The 24,301-nt window shown below is 39.0% G+C and overlaps 1 protein-coding gene across 1 annotated transcript in view; it reads right to left on the bottom strand.

Annotated features, from left to right (window-relative positions):
- Nucleotides 1–1,158: 1,158 nt before the first annotated feature.
- efnb2a (ephrin-B2a) overlaps nucleotides 1,159–24,301 on the bottom strand; it is a 31,787-nt gene continuing 8,644 nt past the window's right edge. Inside the window, exons 2-5 of the mRNA XM_055052807.1 lie at nucleotides 20,544–20,827; nucleotides 10,205–10,297; nucleotides 9,491–9,595; nucleotides 1,159–6,445 (exon numbers count right to left, since the gene is read on the bottom strand). Of these exons, the coding sequence (XP_054908782.1) occupies nucleotides 6,048–6,445; nucleotides 9,491–9,595; nucleotides 10,205–10,297; nucleotides 20,544–20,827 (880 nt within the window). The 3' untranslated portion in view covers nucleotides 1,159–6,047. The remainder of the gene's footprint in view (nucleotides 6,446–9,490; nucleotides 9,596–10,204; nucleotides 10,298–20,543; nucleotides 20,828–24,301) is intronic.

Genomic DNA, 24,301 nt, shown 5'->3' on the forward strand with positions numbered 1-24,301 from the left:
CAAAACATTACTAATTTATTTTGGGCTCAACTGAAGAAAACCCAAAAATATTTAGTCTTTTCTCAGCAATAAACACTTAATTTTTATTTTAAACAGATATAATAGTTCTGTCCTAATTGAATAAAAAGGTTTCCATCTGCATCAAACACTTGCACTGGTGAGACAAACTTGTATCGTTCAGGGTCCGTACAAAAACATCCCAGTGACTGCAAATGGCCCTCGAGCCACACTTTGGACACCCCAGGGTTAGCTTCATTAGAAAATGGAAATGAAAGGATCCCAGATAAGAACGTTGGAGCAGAATAAAAGAAAAAGTGTAAGTCAGTCACTGAACGCTCATACCAATAGACACCAAGAGCAAATTTTCCAGAGTTTTGGGTCAATTCAGGAATAATTACCTACTTAATTATGTACATATAAATACCTTCATTATGATCTTCTGTACATTCAATTTACACAAACAATCATTTTTTTAACACGTCTCGACATCAGAATAGTAAAAAACAATCCAATATGGCGAATGAAACTGCAGATTGTAAAGAGTTACGATGCTAACATGAATTATACATTTGAACTTGTGACACAAGCTAACTTTATGAAATCCAACTGCTGCTCAGATTTTAAAACAAAACCTGGTTGTCAGGGGTAACCGTCACGTCTCGTAGCAGCTAGCATTCGGTACAGAACGATGTTTCAGATTAAACTATTTTATTAACTCAGCTGGACTTCGCTTAAGCTAAATCTGGTTCAAAACATCTTTTATTAATGTTCTTTTGCACGTTGCCCCTAAGAGCCTTTAAAACCTGAGTCATTAAATAGGTTTTATAATGACTATATATAAAACCTATAAATATATCAGTTATATATATATATATATATATATATATATATATATATATATATATATGTTAGCATCGTTACTGCTGCTGCAGGGCTGCTTTCACTTTAAGTTTTCAGGCTAATTTTACAGTTAATTCTCATTAGTTATAATAACATATCAGCAATTAGCATATTATGTATATTGGCGTTATACATGTTATTAGAAGCTGAACCATAAAAGGAGAGTAATAAGGCAGTAATAATCTGTAATAAGTGGTAATAAAAAGACAGTATTAAGACGTTATTGTTCAAATTCACAAAGCACTCCCAGACAGCGTGTCCATAGGAAAAACATTTTATTGAAAAACATTTTCAGTTTGTAACAGACTGGTGGAATGTGTGTCATTTATCCTCTTCGAAATTAATTTAAAATTCTGAATTTCAAAATGTCTTTTTTTTTTTTTTTTCCCTTTTTTTAATCTTCGTCACAATCTGGGCCATCTGACACTGCGAGGGACGAGGGAGCTGCAACCGAGACATGACGAAAAAAAACGGGGCAGACGATAAACGATGCAAATATAATACTGTTACTTACAAACTGGACTGAAATAAAACCATCGACGGAACATAAGAGAGAGAGAGAGAGAGAAAAAACAAACTAATTTAATAAATATTTATGGTACACACTTATGGCACAAATATGCAGCAGTCGGTTTGGCAACTTTTCTCTTTTTTTGTCTTTTTTTTAAACCAAATTACAATGGAAACAGTGCAAAACGGGAGGAAGTGGGGAGGACACGGGCTTTCCATAGAGCGCTAGCTAAAATACATAGCAAAAAATTCAAATTTTATACAAAACATCTTACTTTAAGAGTTTATAAAAAATGTTTTTTATTGGGTTCTGGTCAATATTTACATAAGCTATTTACCAAAAAAGTAGTATGCTCTGTTTTACTGAAGTGTAATCCACTTTTTCTTTTTTTCATTTACTTTCCTACAAAGGTGAATAAGGCTATTGTAACAACCCAGGATCCATATACAATACAAACATTAATGTATTTACAGGTTCTTACCTACAGAAGTACGGTGCAAATTTACTGAGTCAAGTGACCAAGGGCTGACCATACGAGCAAGGCATTTTACAGTCGCCTGAGGTGCTTCCCCCAGGCCGCCGCCTGCAGGCCGCCGCGGCGCCGCTACAACGCTTCAGACGCCACAGAGCTGCAGCCGAGCGGCGGCTGAGAAAAGGACGCCAGATTCAAAGAAACTAAGGAGATTGTCAGATTCTGCCGCAGACAGAAAGCAACTAAAAAGCCATTCTTCTGTTTGTGTTTGTCTCTCTTCTTTTGTTTGTTTTTCGCTTTTCCTCCACCTCTAAATACCTGTCCAGGTTCTGTTACTGATGCTTTGTCATGGTTTCGTTTTTCACAGTTTGCACTACGGCACGTAGTCAACGCTGCAAAAACACAAACGGTTACGATTACTTTCGTCTAGTTTCTACTGGAAACCGCAGAGTACGTTTGAAATAAGACAAAAATAACTTACAAATAGCTTTCCTGCAAGAAACAGGAGCTTGTTTCAATCGATTAATCGAATCAAGTGTGATTAATCGATTGTTAAAATAATTGATTAATCATTAACTGGAGCATAGAGATAAAAAAAAGGCCTTTTGGATAAAGATAAAACAGTCATTGCAGTTATTTAGTCTAAACTGTACAAAAATCTATACATTTAACATTTAAGATGAAAAACTTTCTTTAAATACATTCTACATAGAAATCAAATAGCATTTTTAGCCTCATCTGGTTTAAATTATATTTAAAAAGTCTCCTATTAACTAAGCATTTATTTACTATTAAATTATTAGTATAGAAAATAATCAAGAGATTAATATGCAATACTTTTTTTAGCTGCAGATGCATTTTTTGCTACAATCAACACTAAAAAATGTTGCATCCGCATTTTAGCCAACATTATTTCTATTTTCTTAATTGAAAAAGTAACTGAATTATTTGCTTATTTAATTCTTTTAATGAGCTTCTAATATCATGTAAAAAAAAAAACAGGCTTAAACGAAAATATGCAGAATATACCAATTCGATTAATCAATTAAGCACCAGAATAATCGATTAATTGCCAACTAAATTGTAACCTACAGCCCTAGTTTTAAGTCACAATTATTTAATTTATAGTAACAAATTTTTCCCAAATGAAATAATCTGCCGGTGTTTTCGTCAATATTAAGGAATAATTGATTTAAAACAAGCTCCTGCATCTTGCTAGAAAGTTCATTCTAAGTTAGTTTTGTCTTTTTTCAGTTGTACTCAGATTTTGCATGAAAAACTTGACCAAAATACCCGGTAAGTTTTGTTGTTTTTGCAGTAAAAACAGAAGAAAATGTCCAAAAACAACAACAAAAAAACCCAGACAGACTCATTTTGTTATGTTGGTTTGTTGTTACATCTTTCAGTGGTTAAGAACACTTTTTTTCTTTTAGAATTGATTAAAAAAATAAATAAGAATTGCATATTTGCAGATTTTGTAGCCTCTCAGAGGCACAAACCTCAGATAATACAAGGCTTGGCTTTTTCGGTGAAATCTGATGCTCATGAGTCGATGGAGATGCGAACAATGGGCTGATAGATGCTCAGGGAGAGGCCTAAGTTACTGCTGAGATGCTGCACGAAGTCACTGACACACACACACACACACACACACACACAAACACACACGCAAACACACACGCATGCATGGGGAACATGGAGGGCGTGTGTGAGGAGATTCGGGCACACTGGGAACTTTCCTTTGGGACAAACGGCTACTCTGCACCTTATTTTGGGTCGGGATAACTCGCAGACGGAGCCGGGACCCGAACCGTCCAGATATCAAATAATCAAAACCTAGATTGCATAATGTGCACTTATACCACTTATATATTAAAATTAGTTTCTTCCTCTCCACTCCGCCTGACAACACCTGTGCTCTGTGTCTACCATAAATAAATTTTATCTTATTTTTGTATTTTTTTCCATCTTTAAATGTCCTTTTTATCTTTTTAATGTACATCTATTGGATGTAAAGGAAAGGAAAACTGAAAACTCACAGGAAGGAAATGCTAATGGAGACTGAAAACAGTGAAAGTTTAAGCTGATGTTCCTGTGCTTTACAGAAAAGAATAGGAGAGCACCGGCCAGGCTGAGTTTTGGGCCCTTAGGGTACCCTTAGTCATCACCGGACCCCTGCGGGATCCATTACAGTACCTACAACTGCTTCGCTCTGACCTCCACCAGGTCTTACAGCAGTAAGGCGAACTGGATTTCTTATTGCCCCTGACGGGTCACGGCCGCTCTCCCATCTCCGGACGTCGCCGCGTCTCTCTCCGGCGGAGGAGAGTGGAGGGACGAACGTAAAACAAAGGAGGGGTCAAAAGTGCTGCGCTATGCAAGAGAAAAGTCCTCCACCTCCTCCTGTTTTCAACTGAGCTGCTGCCACGCGAGAGCTTCAATGACACACCGGGAAACGAAACGCTACCTGCACTCCAGCTACTCAGAGGATTACGGCGTCGCAGCCGGGCCGCTGTGGACGGACAATAAAATGAAGGAGGAGGAAGTTTCTGCAAAAAAAACTCAGAAATTGACAGATTAATGTCAATAATTTTCTGAGCTAAAAATGTTGAAAATTTGTGAGAAGAAAAACTGAAATTTTCAGATTCATAAGAAATTTTCAAGAAATAACTTGGAGAATTTTGAGCTCCACAAGTTGGACATATGCAAGAATAAAAACTCAGAGATTTTTAGTTTTACATAGAACTTGGACACTTCTTAGCTCCAAAAGTTTAAGATTCGTGTGAAAAAAGCTCAGAAATTTTGAGAGAAATCTTTAAAAAAAACTTGAAGATTTTGTGAGCTTGTAAAGTTGACAATGTTTGACTTTTTGGTCCAAATTTTTAAAGTGTTGAAAGTTTAGATTTTTTGAGGACAAACATATCCACATTTCAACACGTTTCTGACATTCTGAGATTAATTAAAGAAATGTTCTAGAAAGATTTAGCAGTTTCGTGAGCTCATGAACTCAAACATTTTTGAGTTTCGTAACTTTTTTGAGCTTCAAGAGTCAAAAATTTTAATTTTTTTTATCTCAGAAATGTCCAAATTTTTTCTAGAAATTTTCTGACATTAAAATCAGAAAAGAAAAATTTAGCGAAATATTTAAACTTTCAACATTGAATTCAGAAAATTCTGTTTTTTCTGTACAATTTCTGAGGTTAATCTCAGAATCTCTGATTTTTCTGTTTTGTAAATTTGCAGAGAATTTCCTTGATTAATCTACAAAATTTTATTCACTTTCTCACAAATTTACGGCAGAGCTCAAAATATTCCAAGTCTTTTCTAGAAAATCTCAGAAGTTAATCTCAAATTGTCTTTTTATCGCATTATTTTGAATTTTGAAACTCTGATATTTTTACGTTTTTTTCCTGGAAAACGTCTTTGATTTTTTTTTTTACAGAAATTTACTCCTGTTTTTCTCCCCAAAGTGGCCTCGATACGCCGACGTAAAAGTATAAAAAACAAATATGAACAAAACCAGTAAATGTGGAACTAAACAAAGAGACTCAATCATGTTTTTTTTTCTCTAAACCTTCAAGTAAAACGCGAAATAAGGTCGAGCTGAGGATGAGGAGAGATGCTGTGATCGACAACACGTCACATTGACCCGTGAGTCTGTGTCTGTGCACAGGTGAGTGTTTGTGTGATGGTAGTCATGTGGGTGGACAGGTGAGTGGGTGAAAGTCCCACAAAAGGTCCAGCGTGGGAATCTCTCTGCATCCCGCTGGTAAATCCGCTCAGCTGAGTTCAAGCTCCGCCCACTTCCTGCTTTTTCTCCCATTGTTAAAGTCTCTGTTTCCAAAACAGCAGTCTGTCTTTTTCTCACACTTTCAGAGACTTTCACATCCATAAATCCATCCATCCCACTCACTTTATCCCGGTGGACGAAAACGAAGAAGAGGCTGTCCGTTCCGCTTCCCGGCGAGCGACGGCGGCTTCGCTACTCGTCCCCATCGTCTGTGACCGACCCGGAGCGAAGGGCGAAAACTCAGAGAGGAAACGACTAGTGACGAAACATCAGAGGAGAGGAGGAGGAGGAGTCGACAGAGAGGAAGAGCGGGGCGGTTCGTTTCGCTCCGACCGGGGGCTTGTCCAGGTTCTGCGTTTTTGTTTTCCCGGCCCTCAGACCTTGTAGTAGATGTTGGCGGGGCTCTGCGGCGGCATCTCCTGAACGATGTAGACGGGGTGTCCGTAGTCCCCGCTCACCTTCTCGTAGTGCGGGCAGAAGACGCTGTCAGCAGTCCTGAGCGGGATGATGATGTCGCTGGGCTCCGAGCCGTTGTTGTTGCCGCCGCCGCCGCGTTTGGGCGTGGCCAGCGTGCTGAGCGACAGCGTGGCCGTGTGCTGCGGCGAGTGCTTGCGGTGCCGCCGGCGGTACTTGAGCAGCAGCAGGACCAGCATGACGATGATGATGATGAAGATGACGCTGCCGGAGGCGATGCCCACAAAGATGGCCACCTCGGAGCCGATGGCGGTGGACGACTTCCCGCCGCCGGAGCCATCTTCTAATTTGGATTTATCTGTAGGAACAGAGAGAGAGCGAGTCAGAACCGACCAGAACTCTGAGACTGATCCAGAACAACAAGCTGAGCAACAAGGCTGTTCAAAATGCGGCGCAGGGGCCATTTGTAGCCCTCTGAATAACTGGAGCAGGCCCCTCACCACAATTCCTGGAAAATATCTACAAAAAAACTCATTTTAGAAAGAAACGTTTTAAAAGTCAAAGATTAGTAGGAAAATCTCAGAAATTAAAATTTCAAAAATAAAAAATTTGCTTAAAAAAACTGTATTGGAATTCGAATTTGAGTTTCATAAGTAAAAATTTAGCTTGAAAAAACAAACCTAAAAAAGTTTGAGTTTGAAAAGTCAAAAATTTCATCACAAAACGTTTTGAGACTGATCAAAGAAAATATCTTTAAAAAACAAGGACTTTTCTGAGCCCCAAAAGCTAAAAATTTGTTCCAAAAAAAAATCTCGGAAATTTTGAGATTAACTTAAAAATTTTGCTAGAAAAAATTTCTGGGTTTCAAAAGTTGAAAATCATTTTTAGTTTTACCGCTGAAATATTCTAGAAAAATAAAATTTCGCAAATTTGAAAAGTTTATTTTAAATTTTTTTATGGACTCCTTTATGATGGCGCCGCGTAGAACCGAGAAACTTCAGCTGATCTTCAATATTCCTGAAACTTTCCGTCCAAACAGTTTGTTGAGCCTCAGAGCCGCTCAGCGTCTGCGCTGTGGAAGCTGCACCGATGCTGCACCGATGCCGCGGCGATGCTGCACCGATGCTGCCGGTCCCGAGGAGAGCCACACGCTCCCAGCCTTCAGTGTTGGATCAGAACCAGAGCGCCCATCGCTGGGAGTCAGAGCACAGCTTGCCTTCCATAATTGATGTTTCACGGCCGAATCAAATATTCCTATTTCTCTGCCCCTCTGGGGCTTTTAGCCAGAAAATCAAGTTAGTTTTTATGTCTTTCAAAACGCAATTTATCTGAGTGCAGCTTTCCGGGATCCAGCCGCTGATTGCTCTACTTTCAAGGTTGAAGTCTTTGCTGAATGTGAATAGGAACGGATCCGATGTGACCTTTTCTTAAACAAAAGCTTCTAGTAGAAGAGTTTCACTCCGAGCTGCGGCTCCAATTTAAGCAACGTGCAACAGGAAGCCAGAGCTTCAAAATAAAAGATCTGACTCAGATTTATAGGTGAGTTTTAGTATCACGGTTGGGCTGCAGGTACTTTTTGTTTAATTACAAGAATAAATTCATAATAATTTGTAAAAAGAAGAAATTTTACCAGAAGGAATTAAAAGAAAAACGTTTTTTTTTATACGAAACAAACTTGAATAATAATTTTTTTTTCTGACTTTCAAAAGTTGGATCATTTTTGTCTTTTGACTCCAGCTTTTTATAGAAAATTTCAGTGATTAATCTGAACATTTCTGAGTTTTCAAGCTAATTTTCAATCTTTATCTCTTTTTTTTGTAATTTCTTTTTATTGAAAACTTTTAATTTTTTAAATTAGGAAATAATCAAGTTTTTGTTTAGAACATTTCTGAGCTGAATCTCAAGATCTTTGTTTTTCTAGCAATTTTTCTACTTTTTACTCAGAAATATTCCAAAATTGAAACTAAGAAATATAAAATATTTTTCTAGAAATTTTAATTTTAACTTTTGAAAAAATTTTCTAGAATTTTTTTTTTAAATTAATCTAAAAATTTACGAGATTGTTAGCAAAATCTAGACTTCTGGAGCTCAGAGATCTTCATGTTTTTTTCTAGAATATTTCTGAGATTAATCTAACAGATTTTTGAGCAAATTTTACTCCTTTTTTTCTACTTAGTTATATTTTTTTAAGGTGGATCCCTTCGTAAGCAGTTTTTTAAGTGTAGCTTAACCTTCATTCTATTTTATTAATGTGGATCTTTAATCTCAATGGATCCCAAAACCACAAACTCTCCATCGACAGAAAGAAAAGAGCCACATATTTCTTGTCTAATGTTACATATATTTAAATCCTTTCCTTCTGTTTTGTTTGAAATAAATAATGGACATTCCTCGGTTTAATTTCCTGGGCTTGTAAAGGCTCTTGATTGGTTTTATTTCAGTTGTTGTTTTTTCAGAGATCCAGGGGAGCCTTTATGTGGGTCAGCCTGCATTCGTCCCCAGGCACTTCCTGCTTCTCGCGGAGGAAATTACTGCTCCTGATTTTCTTACACAGAGATTTTTGAGCTGCAATCCAATAGCAGAGATAGGAGGCGCGCAAACGAAGCCGCTCGACCCGAAACAAGCCCGTTTCTGTGCGCCGAAGACGGCAGACGGCGACCGGATCGTTTTCCTGAAAATGTCACCCTAAAGCTGAAAGGTGAGCGGCCAGGAGACACCTTAGAAGGACCAGAGATGCTTATCGGTTTTATAGGCAACATTCAATTACCGGCTGATGATTCGCTGACCTTTCTGTTACCCACACACTCACACACACTCACACACACACACGCACCACTGATTCTGTGCAGCTCCTTAACCTGAACTCTAGAACGACGGCGTTTTAGGGCCACTTAAGGGAAAAAGGATCAAATTTCCACCAAGAAATAAAACGGAAATTTTGAGATTGAACTCAAAAATTTTCTAGAAAAAAATTTCTCAGTTTGAAAAGTCAAAAATTAGCTGTAAAAAAACTCAAATATTTTTAAAATTACTCTCAGAAAATTTCTGGAAAAAAAAACTACATTTCTTAGTTTGAAAAGTCAAAACTTTACTACGAAACTCTCAGAAAATTTGAAATTTATGTCAGAAATTTTCTAGGAAAAACTTTCAAAAGTCAAAAAAGATTTGCTAGAAAAAAAATCTCCAAAATTTTATGGAAAAAAAATCAAATATTTTTGAGTTTGAAAGGGCAAAAATTTCAACTTGAAACTCAGAAATCACAAGAAAAAAAAACACAAAAAGAAGAATTCAAGTTCTTTCTCAATAGAGCAACTTTTTCTTGAATTTTTAAGACACGGTTGTGGAAAAAATGCATTTTATTTTTGAGTTTATTCCTATAAATTAGAATCTCAGTGGGGCTGACCTCGTGTCAGCTGGACTTCGTTTTTCTCCCGGTCGTCGTCCGGCGACCCGGGCTTGTAGGGCGTTCTGGTGGGAATGTCTTTGGGTGAAACGGGGTCATAAGGATCTGAAAGAACATGGACACGGATTAGCAGGCAATCAATCAATTAATCAATCAATCAATTCCTTCATGGGGACAAATCAAGCATCTATTATCTACAAAGGCACATCAGGAAATGCAGCAGTATTGACTGTTGGCTATCAATTCGTATCAATTAAGTCATATTCATCACAATTTTTTAAGGTGGCACACAACTTTCAGCCGGTGGTTTTAAGGTGGAGCAGCATTTTCAAACAATAACAGCGTGGCTTCTTGTGTTAATGAGATTAAAAATGCCAATAAATCCCCAGATTTCAGCCTAATTTCTCAGATTGGATTCATCCTGAACCTGAGCTGGTTCTGGTGGAACCGTCTGGATCAGGAGAACCGGCGCTGCTCTCGCTCCTGACGCGATGCTCTCGGGGTGCACAAACATCTGCTGGGCTATGAATCATGGGAATTATGCATGTAAACTAGATTAGCATATGTGATCCAGGGAGTGCAGCTGAAAGCGTGTGTTTGTGTATGTGTCGGGTTGGCTGGATTACAGCCCCAGGTGTCATGGAGACAACGGCGCCGCCTCCTCTGACCTTATTCGGTGAGCTGCACATCGCCTGCAGATGCTGCGATACTCACTCTGCCCCACTTTCATGACTATCTTCATGGACTTGGTCTTGCACACGCCCCCTTCCTGGTTGTCGATGCCCTCCATGGTGCCGTTGGATGTAGCTGCAGGAGGAAACGGAGAGAAGGTCGCGGTCAGAATGGACAGAAGGGTTGCCAGGTCTGACTGATAGTTTCCAGCCCAAACACAAAGCAAAGCAACTCCAAAAACAACTGTAAATGTCATCGACTGCTTTTTGTGACAAAGCAGAACGTTTTTGGTTGTAATTTATTACTTTCCAGATCCCACTGTGCCAGCTAAGGTCTTAACTCTTTGAACTCAGATTTTGTGGGTTTTTTGTGGCTCTACATTGTGTCTTTCTAGCCCAACATGTTCAAAATAAGTCAAATTGGGAGGAAAACCGTCCAATCTGGCAACACCCTGCAAAGTGAAATTACGCGTGCGGTATCCCGCAAAAAGCTGCTTGCCAACAGTGACTAGCATTGGTGTTAGCTGTCAGGGTGTCAATATAAGGCGCTAAAGATATAGAAGAAAAATGGACGCTACAAAAACACTAGAGAAACTAGAGAAGATCAGTAAAAGATTTTAATTAAGAGGAAAAAACAGTGATGGAGAAGGAAGTAGGTCAGCTTGTTATGCTAGCTTGACTTTGATAAATTTACCATGTGGATGTGCTGTGGAATTCTGTGAGTTTCGATTCAGTCAGAAAAAATTTAAAAAGCCGACTCGTAGGCCAAACCCTGACAGATCATCAGTAGAACAGGTGTTGAAATTAGCTAACTAGCCACCGCCGTGTAGCTGTTGTCAGTAAGTTGGCAACGTGTCTGAGAGCGAGAAGGAAAGAAAATTTAAGATCTCCAGGTTTTATTCTGCTAACAGAACAGTTTGTTTTATCAGCCGCCAGCGTTGTGCACATGTGCAAAATTTCTGGATGCAAACGATAAAATTTGAGTTGTCTATGTGGAGAAACATGTGAGGGGAAACAGAGCCTTCCTCCAAGGAAGGATATGAGTCACTCCCCTTTAATAAAATCACAGTTTGCCTGTTCATCACCTCGGCCGCTTCTCTCCGGTGGAATATTTCACATCCCCTGAAGTCAATTAGCCTGAGTAATTGTGACTGTAATATGTCTAACTGCGCTGATGGGCCTTATGAAGGAGGCTGTGGAGGAGAGAGGGCGGCGATGACAGCAGACATGTTGGCAGGCTGCGGGCGGATTCAGTGCTTTATTGTGCATTAGCGCTAACGACACCCAGGAGAGCGGTGGACGCTTATTAAAGAAGACGTTTTTTTATTTGAAAAGCCTAAGATTGCTCAGATCTGAACAGCAGACTCAGTTAGTGGGTTTAAAGGAGACCGAGGCGGGATGATGAGACAAAGAGAGCAGAAACGGACAAGAACGGCAGCAACATCGAAGCTAACGAGATTTTATTAGCTTTCCAGCAACAACACAGAAAAAATCTGGGTTTTTTTTCTGTGTTGTGGTTGAATTTATCCATCTCAAAGGTTTTCTGGCTTACAATTATTTGGGTCGCTAATGGTTAAACACGTAGAGCATAGATGCTAATAATGAGCTAACAGAAGCTACCGCTAACTAGCAGCTATTAGCTGTAGCCTCAACTGACAAAATGCTGACAGAAAAAAGAACCAAATGACCAAAAACAATTAAAATGGAAATAAAAGCAGCACACAAACTAAAGCATGAAATTCATAAACAAAAAAATTAGTGAAATTTGCCCTTTAAAAAATGTAAGGATTTGGAACTCAATTTAAATATCCAAAATAAAAAAACAAATCAACAAATAAAATTAATGATGATGATTTATGATCATCATCAAGTTTTTGGTAGAAGAAAAGAGAGAAAAGAGAAAAACAATAAATCATGCAAACAGATTTTTATTTTTATTGATTAATTAATTGATTATGGAGGAAGTGGACAGAAGGAATCAGGATGGTTTCTGAGTGACAAGAGGTGTCACTTTGGGGAAAATGTGCAAAAGCTCCACCTTTCTGCTCCTTTGCTGCCCCTAGAGGTGAGTTGATGGAAGTGCGTCCATATTAGATCATGAGTGGGTTGTGGGGGCAGCAGGGCTTGTGGTCTATCAGGTCAGTAACACAGAGGCTAACGAGCTGCCAGAGCTTAGAGGCCTGGCCTCCCGCCAGCGCTCAGTGGCCCGCATTCACATCCACCGCCGCGCCGCCGCCGCCCCACCCACTCCTCTCCTCCGCTTTGCTTCCTCTCTTCCCTTCCTATCTGCCCATCAGATCTTTCGGATCCCACCTCGATCCATCGTGGCTGGGAATTCAGTTTCTCCTTTTCTCCCTCCCTGCTGCTACCAATCATCTTGATCTGAATCCTCCTGCCTCAGTAAGATGGCGATGTTAGCGGATGCGCAGCGCATGCTAACGAGGACCGGGCTCCTCGTCTCGCTGACCTGAAGCACATTACGGACAAAGCTGCTTACAGGATCCCACCCCCCGCTCTTCCTCTGCGTGTTTGTGTGTTTTCCTTCATAAACCTGTTAGCTAAACACACGACAATCCGGCAGAGACGCCCTGAACATCTTAACGGCAGAGAAGCGTTGGGAAGGGGTCAGAGTTCACGTGGCGGGAAGGAAAACATTTCCCACTAGACAGAAGCTTCTGATTCTGCGGAAAAATCAGCAACATTTTCAACTTTAAATTCCGGTTTTCCCTTTTGAATTTGGGATAAAAACACGGCGGGGTCGGTGCCAGGGCTGCAGTCTCGGCGGGCCTGACTTGGATTTAAACAGAATGTGATTGTTGAATCGGCTCAGGCTGGCTGAATGACTTGGCCCTCCTCGGTCCAGTCAGACGGGGCCAAGCTGGACAGGAGAGCTGGAACCGACTAATCCCAGCACCTCCGAAATGGATTTAGGTAAAACTCCAGGAAGAGGGCAGAAAAAATAAAACATTTTATTCACACCATGATCCACCATGATTGATTTTAAGACATTCTGACTGAGTTATTTTGTGTTTTCTTCCATATATTTGATCAATAGCTGCTATGTCTTACAATATTTAATAATTTTACAGTGAATATTAGAAAAAAAACTGATTTTAAAAAATAGTATCACAATATAAGTATTCATATGCATAAATAAACAATTATTGATTAGTTTTTTTGTTTTAAATATCTCAAATATTCCCAAATTGGACACATAACATTTCCTGTTTCATCCACAGTTTTCACTCCACGCTGTTTTTTTTAAGCAGTTGTGAAGAAACCTTAAACTGCTGCTGCGCCAGTTACTCAACATGTTGTTGCTTGGTAAGCAAAGAGTGAGTGAGTTGAGTGTCAAACTATTTCTAGAATCTGCAACTATAATCCATCATATTTAACCCAAAAATTTATTTAGTTCACTATTTCTGTGATAAAAGAAATCATCTTATCATGCCACTGATTTATTCTAAATTTTAATCTAAAACTTCCTTTATGATTGTTAAATTCATGGGCAATCTGAGCAGAAATTGTAATAGTAGCGGCTGCAAGAGAAAAAGATGGTTTTAAAAAATATAACCAGCTTATTCTCAACATTAACACAACTTTCATGTTTAGAGAACTGAGAAACTTCCACCTATTTTAAATGAACAGCTTCATTGTGAGGGTTTTTAGAAAATAAACACTGACAAGATATGAACATTTTGTCTGGTTTACAGTTGATGCTAACGCTAGCACCTGCTACCCATGCTAATAAAATGGCTACTCTGACAGAAAGAGAGAGATTGGTCCTAAGCAGATCCTAGCAAACATCTGTGAAGAGTGAAGAGAAAGTGAAAACCATCAGAGATAAACCCAAAAAAACAACAGAATGTGTTTAAAATCCTGGACACATCAACCTCCTCGGAGTTCAGTTTCATTTTCTGCTGTTTGTCAAATCAAGACGGCAGAAAATCAGCCATTTTAACAAGGCAGTCAATTGTTTTGGGATAGAGGCTTCCTAAAACGCTTCCCGGTGTTTTGTACCATAAAATAGAAAAATCCAAATTGGAAAATTGACACCATTTCCTCACATTATAGAAGAAATTCATATTAAACTAATAAAACCAAGCTGCCATGTTTCCTGTGCAGGAGCAGATTTACAGTGTCTGGGGTTGAGACACTTTTGGCCCCCCATCCACTCAGGAAAAATTAGTTCTATTAACACAAATTACAATAAATTAGTAGGTAAAAACTATACAATGGCAGGTAAGAACTGATGCAGTTTAATAACTCCAGGTTGTTTCCAAAGAAATTGACTATTCCTTCATAATTTTCAAATACTTTATGCATACTTCAACATGCATAAAAATCCAAACCCAATTGTGGGATAACACAATTTGTACTGATGAGTTTTCTATAAAGTGTAATGTTTACAAAACCTGCAATCATTAAAGAAAACGCAAACAAAACTAAATCTTACCAAGTACTTTCATTTACTTTCTAGTAGACGTGAAATAAGACAAAAGTAACTTAGAAATGACCTTTCAGCAACATATCGGAGGTTATTATATGTAAATAATTCCTTAATTACGACCTCAGAGCGCTGCGCCATTACCTAGCAACTCTAGTACTTCACTTAAAACAAGATATTTTGCACATGTTGGAAGTGAAATAATCTGCTAATGGAACTTTTTCATCCATATTAAGATTTTTCGTGTTTTGGCGGTGAAGAAGACAAACCTTGAGGCCCCCCAAGGCGCCCTGGGCCACTGCTTTCTAAAGCCTGGCCCTGTTCCTGTGTGCAGCCAACACACAATGCAATACGTTCTGGCAGCCTTTCGGATCGGGTCAGAGCAGACGAGGCGCCCTGATGGACAGAACCAGGAGGGATTCGGGGACGATGATCTAAACGCAGAGCGTGAGGACATCGCCTCAGATCGGAGGTTACAGGCTGGTTGATGCCCGTCACGGCGGTGCGCGGTAATCGGCCGTGACAGCAGGCGCCTTCGGTCCCTTTCAGGACCCCTGCGACCCCCCGAGAGAGCCGGGTCACCACGAATACCAAAGCTGCCTAACAACCATCTCTAATCAGCAGGGGAAGAAGGGAAAAACCCACTTAGAACCTTTTGTTTGAATCCATTTGGGTTGGATTTAACATCCAATTAGTGCGCCTCTGAAAGGAGTTTATTTAATTTAAGGAGAAGAAATGCATGTGAATATTTCCCACACTGGGACTGTAGCTGAGTCCAGCATTTTAATGTCCACTACAAATGTCTGAGAAACTCTGTTGAAGGAAACTGTCACACTTCTGCGACGTTTCCGTTAAATAAGAAACGCAACAAAATTCACACGTAGTGTGATTTTTGTGCTTCCTGTCGTCTTCTTTGTGGTTTCTGCCAGTAGCAACACCATGTTGTGAACCATGTGACTCGTGTGATGTCACCACCGTTTTAAAAATTGCCATGTTTCCATTACAAACATAAGCAAAACTATGTGAATATTCTGCTAGTGCAGAAAAAAACAGGATTCTGGTTCCAAGGTTCTGTTGCAGTTTTGTGAAATAATTTCATCACCAAAATAAAAAAGCACTTATTCTAGAACAAAAGCATTCAAAAGCATCTTGTTTCCAATCAGCAAATTTGTTTGTCTTATTCCAATTTGCTTAAATCCTATCAGTCAATGGAAACTGATTGTGTGAATTAACCAAAAAAGGCCCATTTTATTCCCTGGCTGGTCAGATTTCTGTCGCTGCAGCTTTGTCCTTCTCCTGCCCTCCTCTTCCTCTCTTTAGCTCTCTTTCCTCGCCCTCGTTAACTCTCTTTCGTCACTCTCTCTGGCCCCTTTCCCTCTTTATCCATCCCTCTCTCTCTCCCTCCTCCTCGGCGCACGTAATCATCCGGCTCGCTCGTCTCTGGGCTTCGGGCCTTTGCTGCCGCAAAGCATCACATCAAGCCCCGTCTGCACTCGACTGTGGCACCATTGTGCACTTCATACAAAAACAGAGACGCACACGACAAATCCGCCCGAAAACGGAAACGGCGTCGCTTTCCGTACGTCATCGACGCTTGCTGATTTGAAATGAAAAAAAGCCCAGAAGTGTTTGGCAGCCAAGTCAAAGGAGGCAACGTTAATCCAATCGGTCGAGCCTCAGATCCGCACAAGCGATGTGAGGCCGATTGTGTGGAGAAACGGAGGATTAAACGGCGCTTAATTAATTACGTATTGAGTGCTCACTCCAAGAGACTAATGAAACCCTGGCGGTGAACTTTTCTGAGACGCTGTCACAGTCTGATGGGTCCTGGATGCTGCTGTCAGAACACACACACACACACACACACACACACACACACACACACACACACACACACACACACACACACACACACACACACACCAGCGGCAGTGGCTGGGCTATTTTAGCTGAGAAATTACAGCTTAATTATAGAAAAATCTGCGATTTCGTCTCTGCTTTTCAACACAAATTGGGACAAAAGATGCTGTTTCTGCATCTTTTGAAACAGCACCCCCTCAGGCCAACAGCGGAATTACATCAATGACAATAAGGATTTTGATTCTCTTTCAGGTTTTGGAGAAATTTGAACTTAATGACTCTGTTTTTTACTGTTTCTGAAGTTTTACAAAATTATCTGCTGGAAATTGAATTTTCTGTGAACAAGGCAACATTTACCCCCAACGCTGAGAACATGGTGACTGCTGGATCTGTTCAATTTCCATTAAACTTAAAACATTTAAACCATTAAAGCTTCAGCATTGTACTGTTTTTCCAGTGTAATTCCTTTTGAAATGACAGTACAGAAATTTATTTGACGATGTATTTAACTAGAGTCTTTAATAAAGACTTTATTAAGGGGTAACTATCCTTATTTACTGCTTTAAAAGTGGCTGAAATTTCTGTTTTCTTTGCTCTCTCACAGTCAAAGCTGGAAGTAGTGATAAGACGGCTTTCCTGGAAATCCAGACAAATTAAAATACATTTCATGAAAGTGAATAGAAGAGCATTAATTTCATTAAACAGATATAAATAAACAGAGCTAATATATGACTTACTCTCTAGGCTAACTAGTTTGTAATGTCATGAGCTTTTATTTTTTAAAAACAATTACAAATTTAGATTCAAAATTAGTTCTCATGAAGTTTGAACTAACACAATAAGCTCAGTCTAATTAGCTGACAATAGTTGCTAGTTTGGTTCAGACGTTCACACGAATCTTAAAAAAACAGCAAAGTAGAACTTGTTGACCTTTTCAGGTTTTGCAGAGAAAACTGAGACCGGCAGAGCTGGTTCAGGCCTCAAATATTTAAAGAAATGGTCCTTTCTCTTGCATTGCAACCTGCCAGACAACATATTTCAGCTAATGAAGTGTTTCAAAGCAAATAAGTCAAAGAGCAACACGCAACTGAAACATCACGTTGCACAGGAAACAAATTAATCACCAGTTTACTGGTTATTCTTCTTATTATGTTTTAATAAATCATATTTTATCAGATTTAGGACTCCATAAACAATCAGAAGAGATTGAGGAGAGATCAACTTGGCTACAAGCCAGTGGCAATAACAATCTTCAGTGTGGAAGTCATTAGAGAGAAAAAAAGACTCAAAATTTACTATTTTCAGAGCCGTAAAATGTTTAGAGGAAACATAAAACTCTTGGAAAGTTTCTAGAAAAATGCTCTTTTTTTACATGGAGTCATATTGGCTGCTAATTTAGCTGCTATGCTAATAATGCTAATAGAAGATTTCAAGGAAAGCTTAAAATATAAATTTCTTTTAGATATAAATGCTTTATTTTTTTCCCTTTGTAAAAAAAACCTGAAACTAGTGTATTTTTTAATAAATATTTGTTAATATTATATTTATAAGTGTATCAATAGGTGCTTATGTTCAATAAAATTAGTATTTTTTGTAATTTCTTTAGCTCTAATAAGAATATTTTGAAAAATAAAAATAAATTCAGACCTCATAAAATGTTTTTATCATCAATCCCAGCAGGACTGCTCATGAGTTTCTATATTTAGAGTAAATGAATTTAAAAAGCTTAAGGCTGCTATTAATAGCACCCAAATCTGAGAGATTAACAAACTTGGCCAGAAAATCTCTCATCAGTGAATCTAATTATGTAAAATAGAAAACGGCAGCAGATCACTAATTTATTTTTATCATAATCCCTTAATAAATCAATACAAAAGGAGTGAAAACCATGGAACATTAAAAGGTTGTGTGCGGTTTATGTGAAAACCCAGAATGATCTCAGTCGCCTGCACGTTTCCTGTGGTCTGCACCTGTTTTCATTACCTGTCTGTGAGCGTTTCAGCTCAGAAGCTGCTCTTCATGTCCCATTTTAAGCATCAAGGAGCTGAGAGCATCAGCAGAGGAGAATCTGCAGAAAAATTGGATTTTCAGCCCGACTTACTTAAGATCCGAATTGATGTTTCCCACCGATCTTTTTGTTCCAACTTGTCGAATCAGCAGCTGCATGGAGGGGATTTTTCTTTTTTCAACACGCAGCAAGAGAAAATTAAAGATTTGGACAGGTGCTTTTATACCACATCCAATCTTATTCTTTTTTTTTTTTTAAAGGAAATGACAGAAATTTGTTTCAGTTATTACTTCTGTGAGTATTTCTCTTACTCTGTTCTTTGACTTGAGTAACTTTATTATTCAGTGTAGCTGCTTTTACTTGAGTAAAATCGATACTCTGATTAGTAACTTTACAGAACGAAGAACAAACATGTTTTAACTAAAAATGAATCAACATGCCGTTTTGCCAGAAATTTTAAATTGAAGGGAAATTATTCTGCTTGGTTTTATTATGTTGTATGTATGTTATTTACATGAATTATTGTCATTTTGATATTTAAAATTCCAAAATTTCCACATTCATGTGTGTTTTGGTCCATCTGCTGATGTAATTTTTAAACAATAAATGATATTTTGATCCGTTCCTCAGAACTTCAGTCGTTATCGAATACTGAATAATTTCTTGGACTTTTTACTTGAAGTAGAGCCTCTTTTACTGGAGTACAATCTTTGCCTAGCTCCTAAGTAGACAATTAAACTTTTGCTGTTTTGTAGACCTGAATTCAAACTATTGTCAAACAAGATGGCCGCCCTTGGCGCGGTGACATCACAGAACTATGGAAGCCCAGTGAGTACAAGATTTTCCAAAATTAAAACTTCAAACAGCAAAAAAACTGTAAATCAAGACGTTGCTCATCCTCCTGTGACCCTAAAGAAGAACCCGATCCGCTCCGTTTGCTCTCACGCCGACGTTCAGACGCGCCTCGCCGTGCAGGTAACCCGGATCAAACCGCAGAGTCTGAAGCAAACGCCTCGCTCTCCTTTCTTCCCTCTAAGAAATACGGCCTTCCCCACTGTGACAGCTCACAGATGGCGGTGGCAGAGGATCGCAGATGGTCCGATCTGCAGCTCAACCCCCCTGCACACGCAGCCGCCCCCCATCGGCGCCACACAGATGGTTCAGTCCGCCTCCCATGTTTCAAACCAGGGGGCCGGCGCAGAAACCCGGTCAGAGCTTCCTCTCAGGATGGCATTAGCAAATCGCAGGAAAATCAGCCAGGCGGAGTGGACACACCTGCTGGCCACCAGCTAAACACACACCGACTCCAAGGGGGGATTATCTGGAGGAGGGTCGGGGACGCTGGGAAAAATGTCCAAAATTCTGACATTTTATCAGAATTCTGACGGCGTATGGCAGAAGATTAAAGACAAAATTATGAGAAAAAAAGTCTGAATTCAAAGAAAAACTGAATTATGAAATGAGTCTGATTTCAGAGGTCAAATAATTCTCAGATTAAGACAGAATATGAGAGAAAAAAAAGTTTGAATTTGAGGCAATAAAGTCAGAATTTTGGCATTAGCACCAGAATTCTGAGATTAAAGTAAAACTTTGTGAAAAAATTGTCCAAATTTTTAAGTTAAAGACAGAATTCTCAGATGAAAGTTATAATTTGAAGCAGTAAAATGAGAGTTTTGAGAATAACACGGGGATTATGAGATTAAAGTCAAAATTCTGAAATGATTAGAACTCTGAGAAAAATAGTCATTTTCTCAGATTAAAGTCAGAATATGATAAAAAAAATGAGAATTCTGAGAAAAATAGTCATTTTCTCAGGTTAAAGTCAGAATATGAGAATTTTGAGGAAAAAAGTCAAATTTCTGAGATTAAAAATCAAATTCTTAAGATTAAAGTCAGAATTTTGTTTAAAAAAAACATCAGAATTTGGGGGAAAAGTCTAAATTCTGAGATTTAAATTAGAATAGTGAAATTAAAGAAAATTTTCAGAAGAAACAGTAATTATTATTTTCTCAGTGGCCCTAATCCACTGAGATTAGGGCTTCAGTAACCCGGTTCCTGAACACTCACAGATGATGTAGTAATCCTTCCCCTTGAAGAACTCGAGGCCCCACAGGTTGGGGCTGAACTCCTGGAACTTCAGCGTGAACTTCACGTCCTGGTCGGGCTTCACGCAGTTCAGCAGCGGCGTGTCGGCCTTGGTGATGGTGCAGCTCTCCAGCTGCTCCCTGGGAACCATGTACACCTTGTAATACTCCACGCCGTCGATGACCCCGCCGTCCACGCGCGGGCACACAATGTCCAGCTTGTCCCCGATCTGCGGGTACAAAACCACGCCTTGGCCCGGAACAAATCTGGAAGAGAAGGAGGGAAGGTGTTACTGCGGTGGCCAAGGTCGGCCATTTTAGATGAAGGCTGACCATTGTAACTGAAAAACAGGTGATCAATATCAATAGATTATACATCCGAAAAAATTTAGACAATTTCACTGAACTCCAATCCAGAACTAATAATAATAGTAATAATAATAATAATAATAATAATGCTTCACAAGGGCTTAAAAATAAATAACAGCACAATGTGGTGAAAACTGGGGCTAAAACAGAAAAGCTCGCCAGAATTTCAGATATTTAAAACAGAAATCAAATCAATAATTATCGATATGGACCAATATGAAAGGCTCATATCGTGATGCGTCTTTCAGCCACAGCCTGCGTTCACACTGCACGTCTTGATGCTCAATTCCAATTATTTTTATAAAAATTATTTTTTTCCGCCTGGTCGTTCAATCTACGAATGAAATGCGAATGTAATAAGACGGTTTATATCCCAGTGACCCGCACGCGCAAACAAAACAAAAGATGAAAGAAGATAATACAAAAACTGCAACTTTCATAATATCATAATTATGATATTCAGCCACTGTTCACATCCAGTTCGGCTTCTTCGTAAATGTCCAATTAAAAGCAACATTACCGATTTGAAAACTACCAGATGCATTCTCTATTCAGAGCCACTGGTGGGGAAAACAAGCTGGTTTTAACGTTAGGATTTAGAAACTAGGTGAAAAAACTGGAACATTTTTCAACAAGCTAAAGTGGGAAAAGGCATCTGCTGCCCAGAGATCCAACAAACATCAACTTCCTTCTGTTTGAGGCATTAGGAACCAGAACCTTCCTCTGATTGGTTAAAATTAAGAATGAAAAGCTGCTGAGTCAGAGAAAGGCTCAAACAAAGAATCCCGTTTTATAAACAGGAACGTGAAAAGTTTTTTAACAGAAGGAAGTGGAGACTTCTGGGACATTTTTATGTGCCTCCATGTTTGATGCAGCAGATATCAACCCTCCAAATTGGAGTTTTGAAATATAAATTCAGAGCTGAATCTTAATGAGGGTTTTGGTGGAGGCTCTCTGCAGTCTGGAGCGATTTGACAGAAAACATTAAGTCCTTTAGGAGTGGAGAGCAAATTGAATGAGAGTAGATAAAAATGCCAACTTTTTGATGTATAAACCGCTTTTATGGAGATGAAGTTGCAGCAATGAAATTGGTTTAAATCAAAAAGGTTTTTGCAGATATCACAGAAACCTGTGTGAGGCTGTAAGACGAACATTCAGTCGTAAAATCTCAAAACGTCATAAAACCTACAAGAGGCATCGAAACACTGATCGACATTCTTAAAGAAAATAAACATTTAATTAAAAATTTGGGGGTTAAAATAAAAAAAAAAAGCATAAATGTTTTGCAAATGGAGGATGAATAAATTTTCTTCAATTGGATTTTTTGAAGAAAATTGTGTTAAAAATACATTTTTAACCAGATAAGAAAATCAGATGTAAAAACATGTTGCTGGGGGTTTTAAAAAAGCTTTTTTGTTGGATAATAAGATTATGGTTTTGGTTTTGGTTGTTGAATCACACTGAACTGTTAGCTAGCAACCCAAGCTAACTCCAACACATTTGGTCAGCTGCTTTTACCACTGTGTGCACTGTACAATGGCTGCTGGAAAAGAGAAGTGTTTATTTTTTGTTGTTGCTGATTTACTACTTAGAAATGATTTGCTGCAATCTCGTTGGTTGTGCAGGAGGCTCTACTTTTGCTTTTCAAACATATATGATTGTATAATAGTGCATCTGTTTGTAGTCATTTTCACATGCAAGTGTAAACGCTGAGTTAGGCCGCATGGCCAGACATCATGAAACACTAAAATCTCATTACCTGAGAATGAGCTATATTGATTAACCAAACTTAATCAATAGAGAACTAAACTGTTCAAGGTTGGTTGGTTGTGTTTATTCTGAGTCTTTCCCTCCGAATAGCAGGAGCTTCTGTCCCATATATTTGGGACAGAATATTCCATAAAAGTAAAACTGAGTGGAAGCCATGGGAATAAAACAGAAAGTCTATTATTTCAGGCGTAAAATCTTGACTTTGCTGATGGGGAAAAAACAACTTTTAGTATCAAATGGATTCATATAAAAGCTGCCTCTTTTTGGTGATTTTTAGCTCTGATTTCTCACAAGGTTTCTATCAGAAGAATCCAAATGATGGCACCAACCATCAGGGCTCCTGAAACCGCTGCATTTCTTCTCCAAACATCACCTTGTTTGCTTCAGGCAGCTGCGAGTCGCAAACAGCAGCAGCTAACTAGGCCGTGGCGTTTCTCTCTCTTTCTCTCTCTTTCTGTGCCACCCGCAGGGATGCGCTCAGCGGCGGCTCGCTGCATCCAGCGGCAGGCTCAGGAGAAACGGAGGCGAAGGGAGAGAGTGACTCTATGTCTTCGCCTCGCAGCGCCATCTGCCATCGTCCTCTACGAGTCTGAAGGAGACGGAGGGACAGAGGAACGGAGGGACGGTCACTAGAAACTGGCCTCTAGGCTGCTGCTGCTGCTGCTGCTGCTGCTGCTGCTGCTGCCTTTATGTGTGCAACGTCCATTTATGTGTCTGAGTGAAACATCGACTTGCGTCACAGCATGAGGTTCCCGCAGCGGCGTATTGTAAACTGCCAAAAAACTGGGACTGAGATTAATCTCAGACATAATTTCTCAGATTTAAAGGTCAAAAATTTGCCAAAAAACAAAACTCGGAAATTTTGAGATTAGTCTTATAAATTGTCTCGAGAAGAGAAAGAAAACTCTGAGCTCCAAAATTCGACAATTTTGTGGAAAAAACCTTCAAAAGTTTCAAAAGTAAAAAATTAGAGTCTAACATTTTCTAAAAAAATTTCTAGCAAATGTATTAATTTTCCAAATCAGAAATTTCCACTTTTTAAAAAAACATCTGAGCTTAATCTCTGAAACATCTGAGCTTAATCTCTGACCTTTTTCACTTTTGACTCTTATTTTGCTGTTGTACGAGTTTCTTCTCATAATATTTTGATATTCTCGTAAATTTGTGACTTTATCGTCATTTTTTTCAGTAGAAGTTATTATATTATGTATTTATTAATGTATTTATTTATTGGATTTTTATGTTTATGATTAGATTGAAGAAGACGACTCTGTATGCTTTTGCATGAACTAAAAACTAAAAGTGATTTTCTGCACGATCCAGTGAAGTGCTCAGCATTTTCCATGGGAGGTCATGGCCTCTTCTGCCCCCCTCTTAGGGCCGCCTCTGTCAGCAGCCTCAAATCTAGCAAGAAAAGGGATTTTACAACAGATTTTAACAGATACTGAATGGCAAGTGTTGCCCCCTGCCTGTGAGGAGGCAGAGTTCAGGTATGAGGAAGTTTTACGTTTATTTTATCTGAAAATAAAATAACAGCAACAGAATTGGATACTTCAGGATGCTTTCATTTTCTGAATATTTGCAAATTTTTCCAAACCTAAA

The sequence above is a fragment of the Poeciliopsis prolifica genome, unplaced genomic scaffold (assembly GCF_027474105.1).
Source record: "Poeciliopsis prolifica strain line A6 unplaced genomic scaffold, Auburn_PproV2 SCAFFOLD036, whole genome shotgun sequence".
NCBI classification, from domain to species: Eukaryota; Metazoa; Chordata; class Actinopteri; order Cyprinodontiformes; family Poeciliidae; genus Poeciliopsis; species Poeciliopsis prolifica.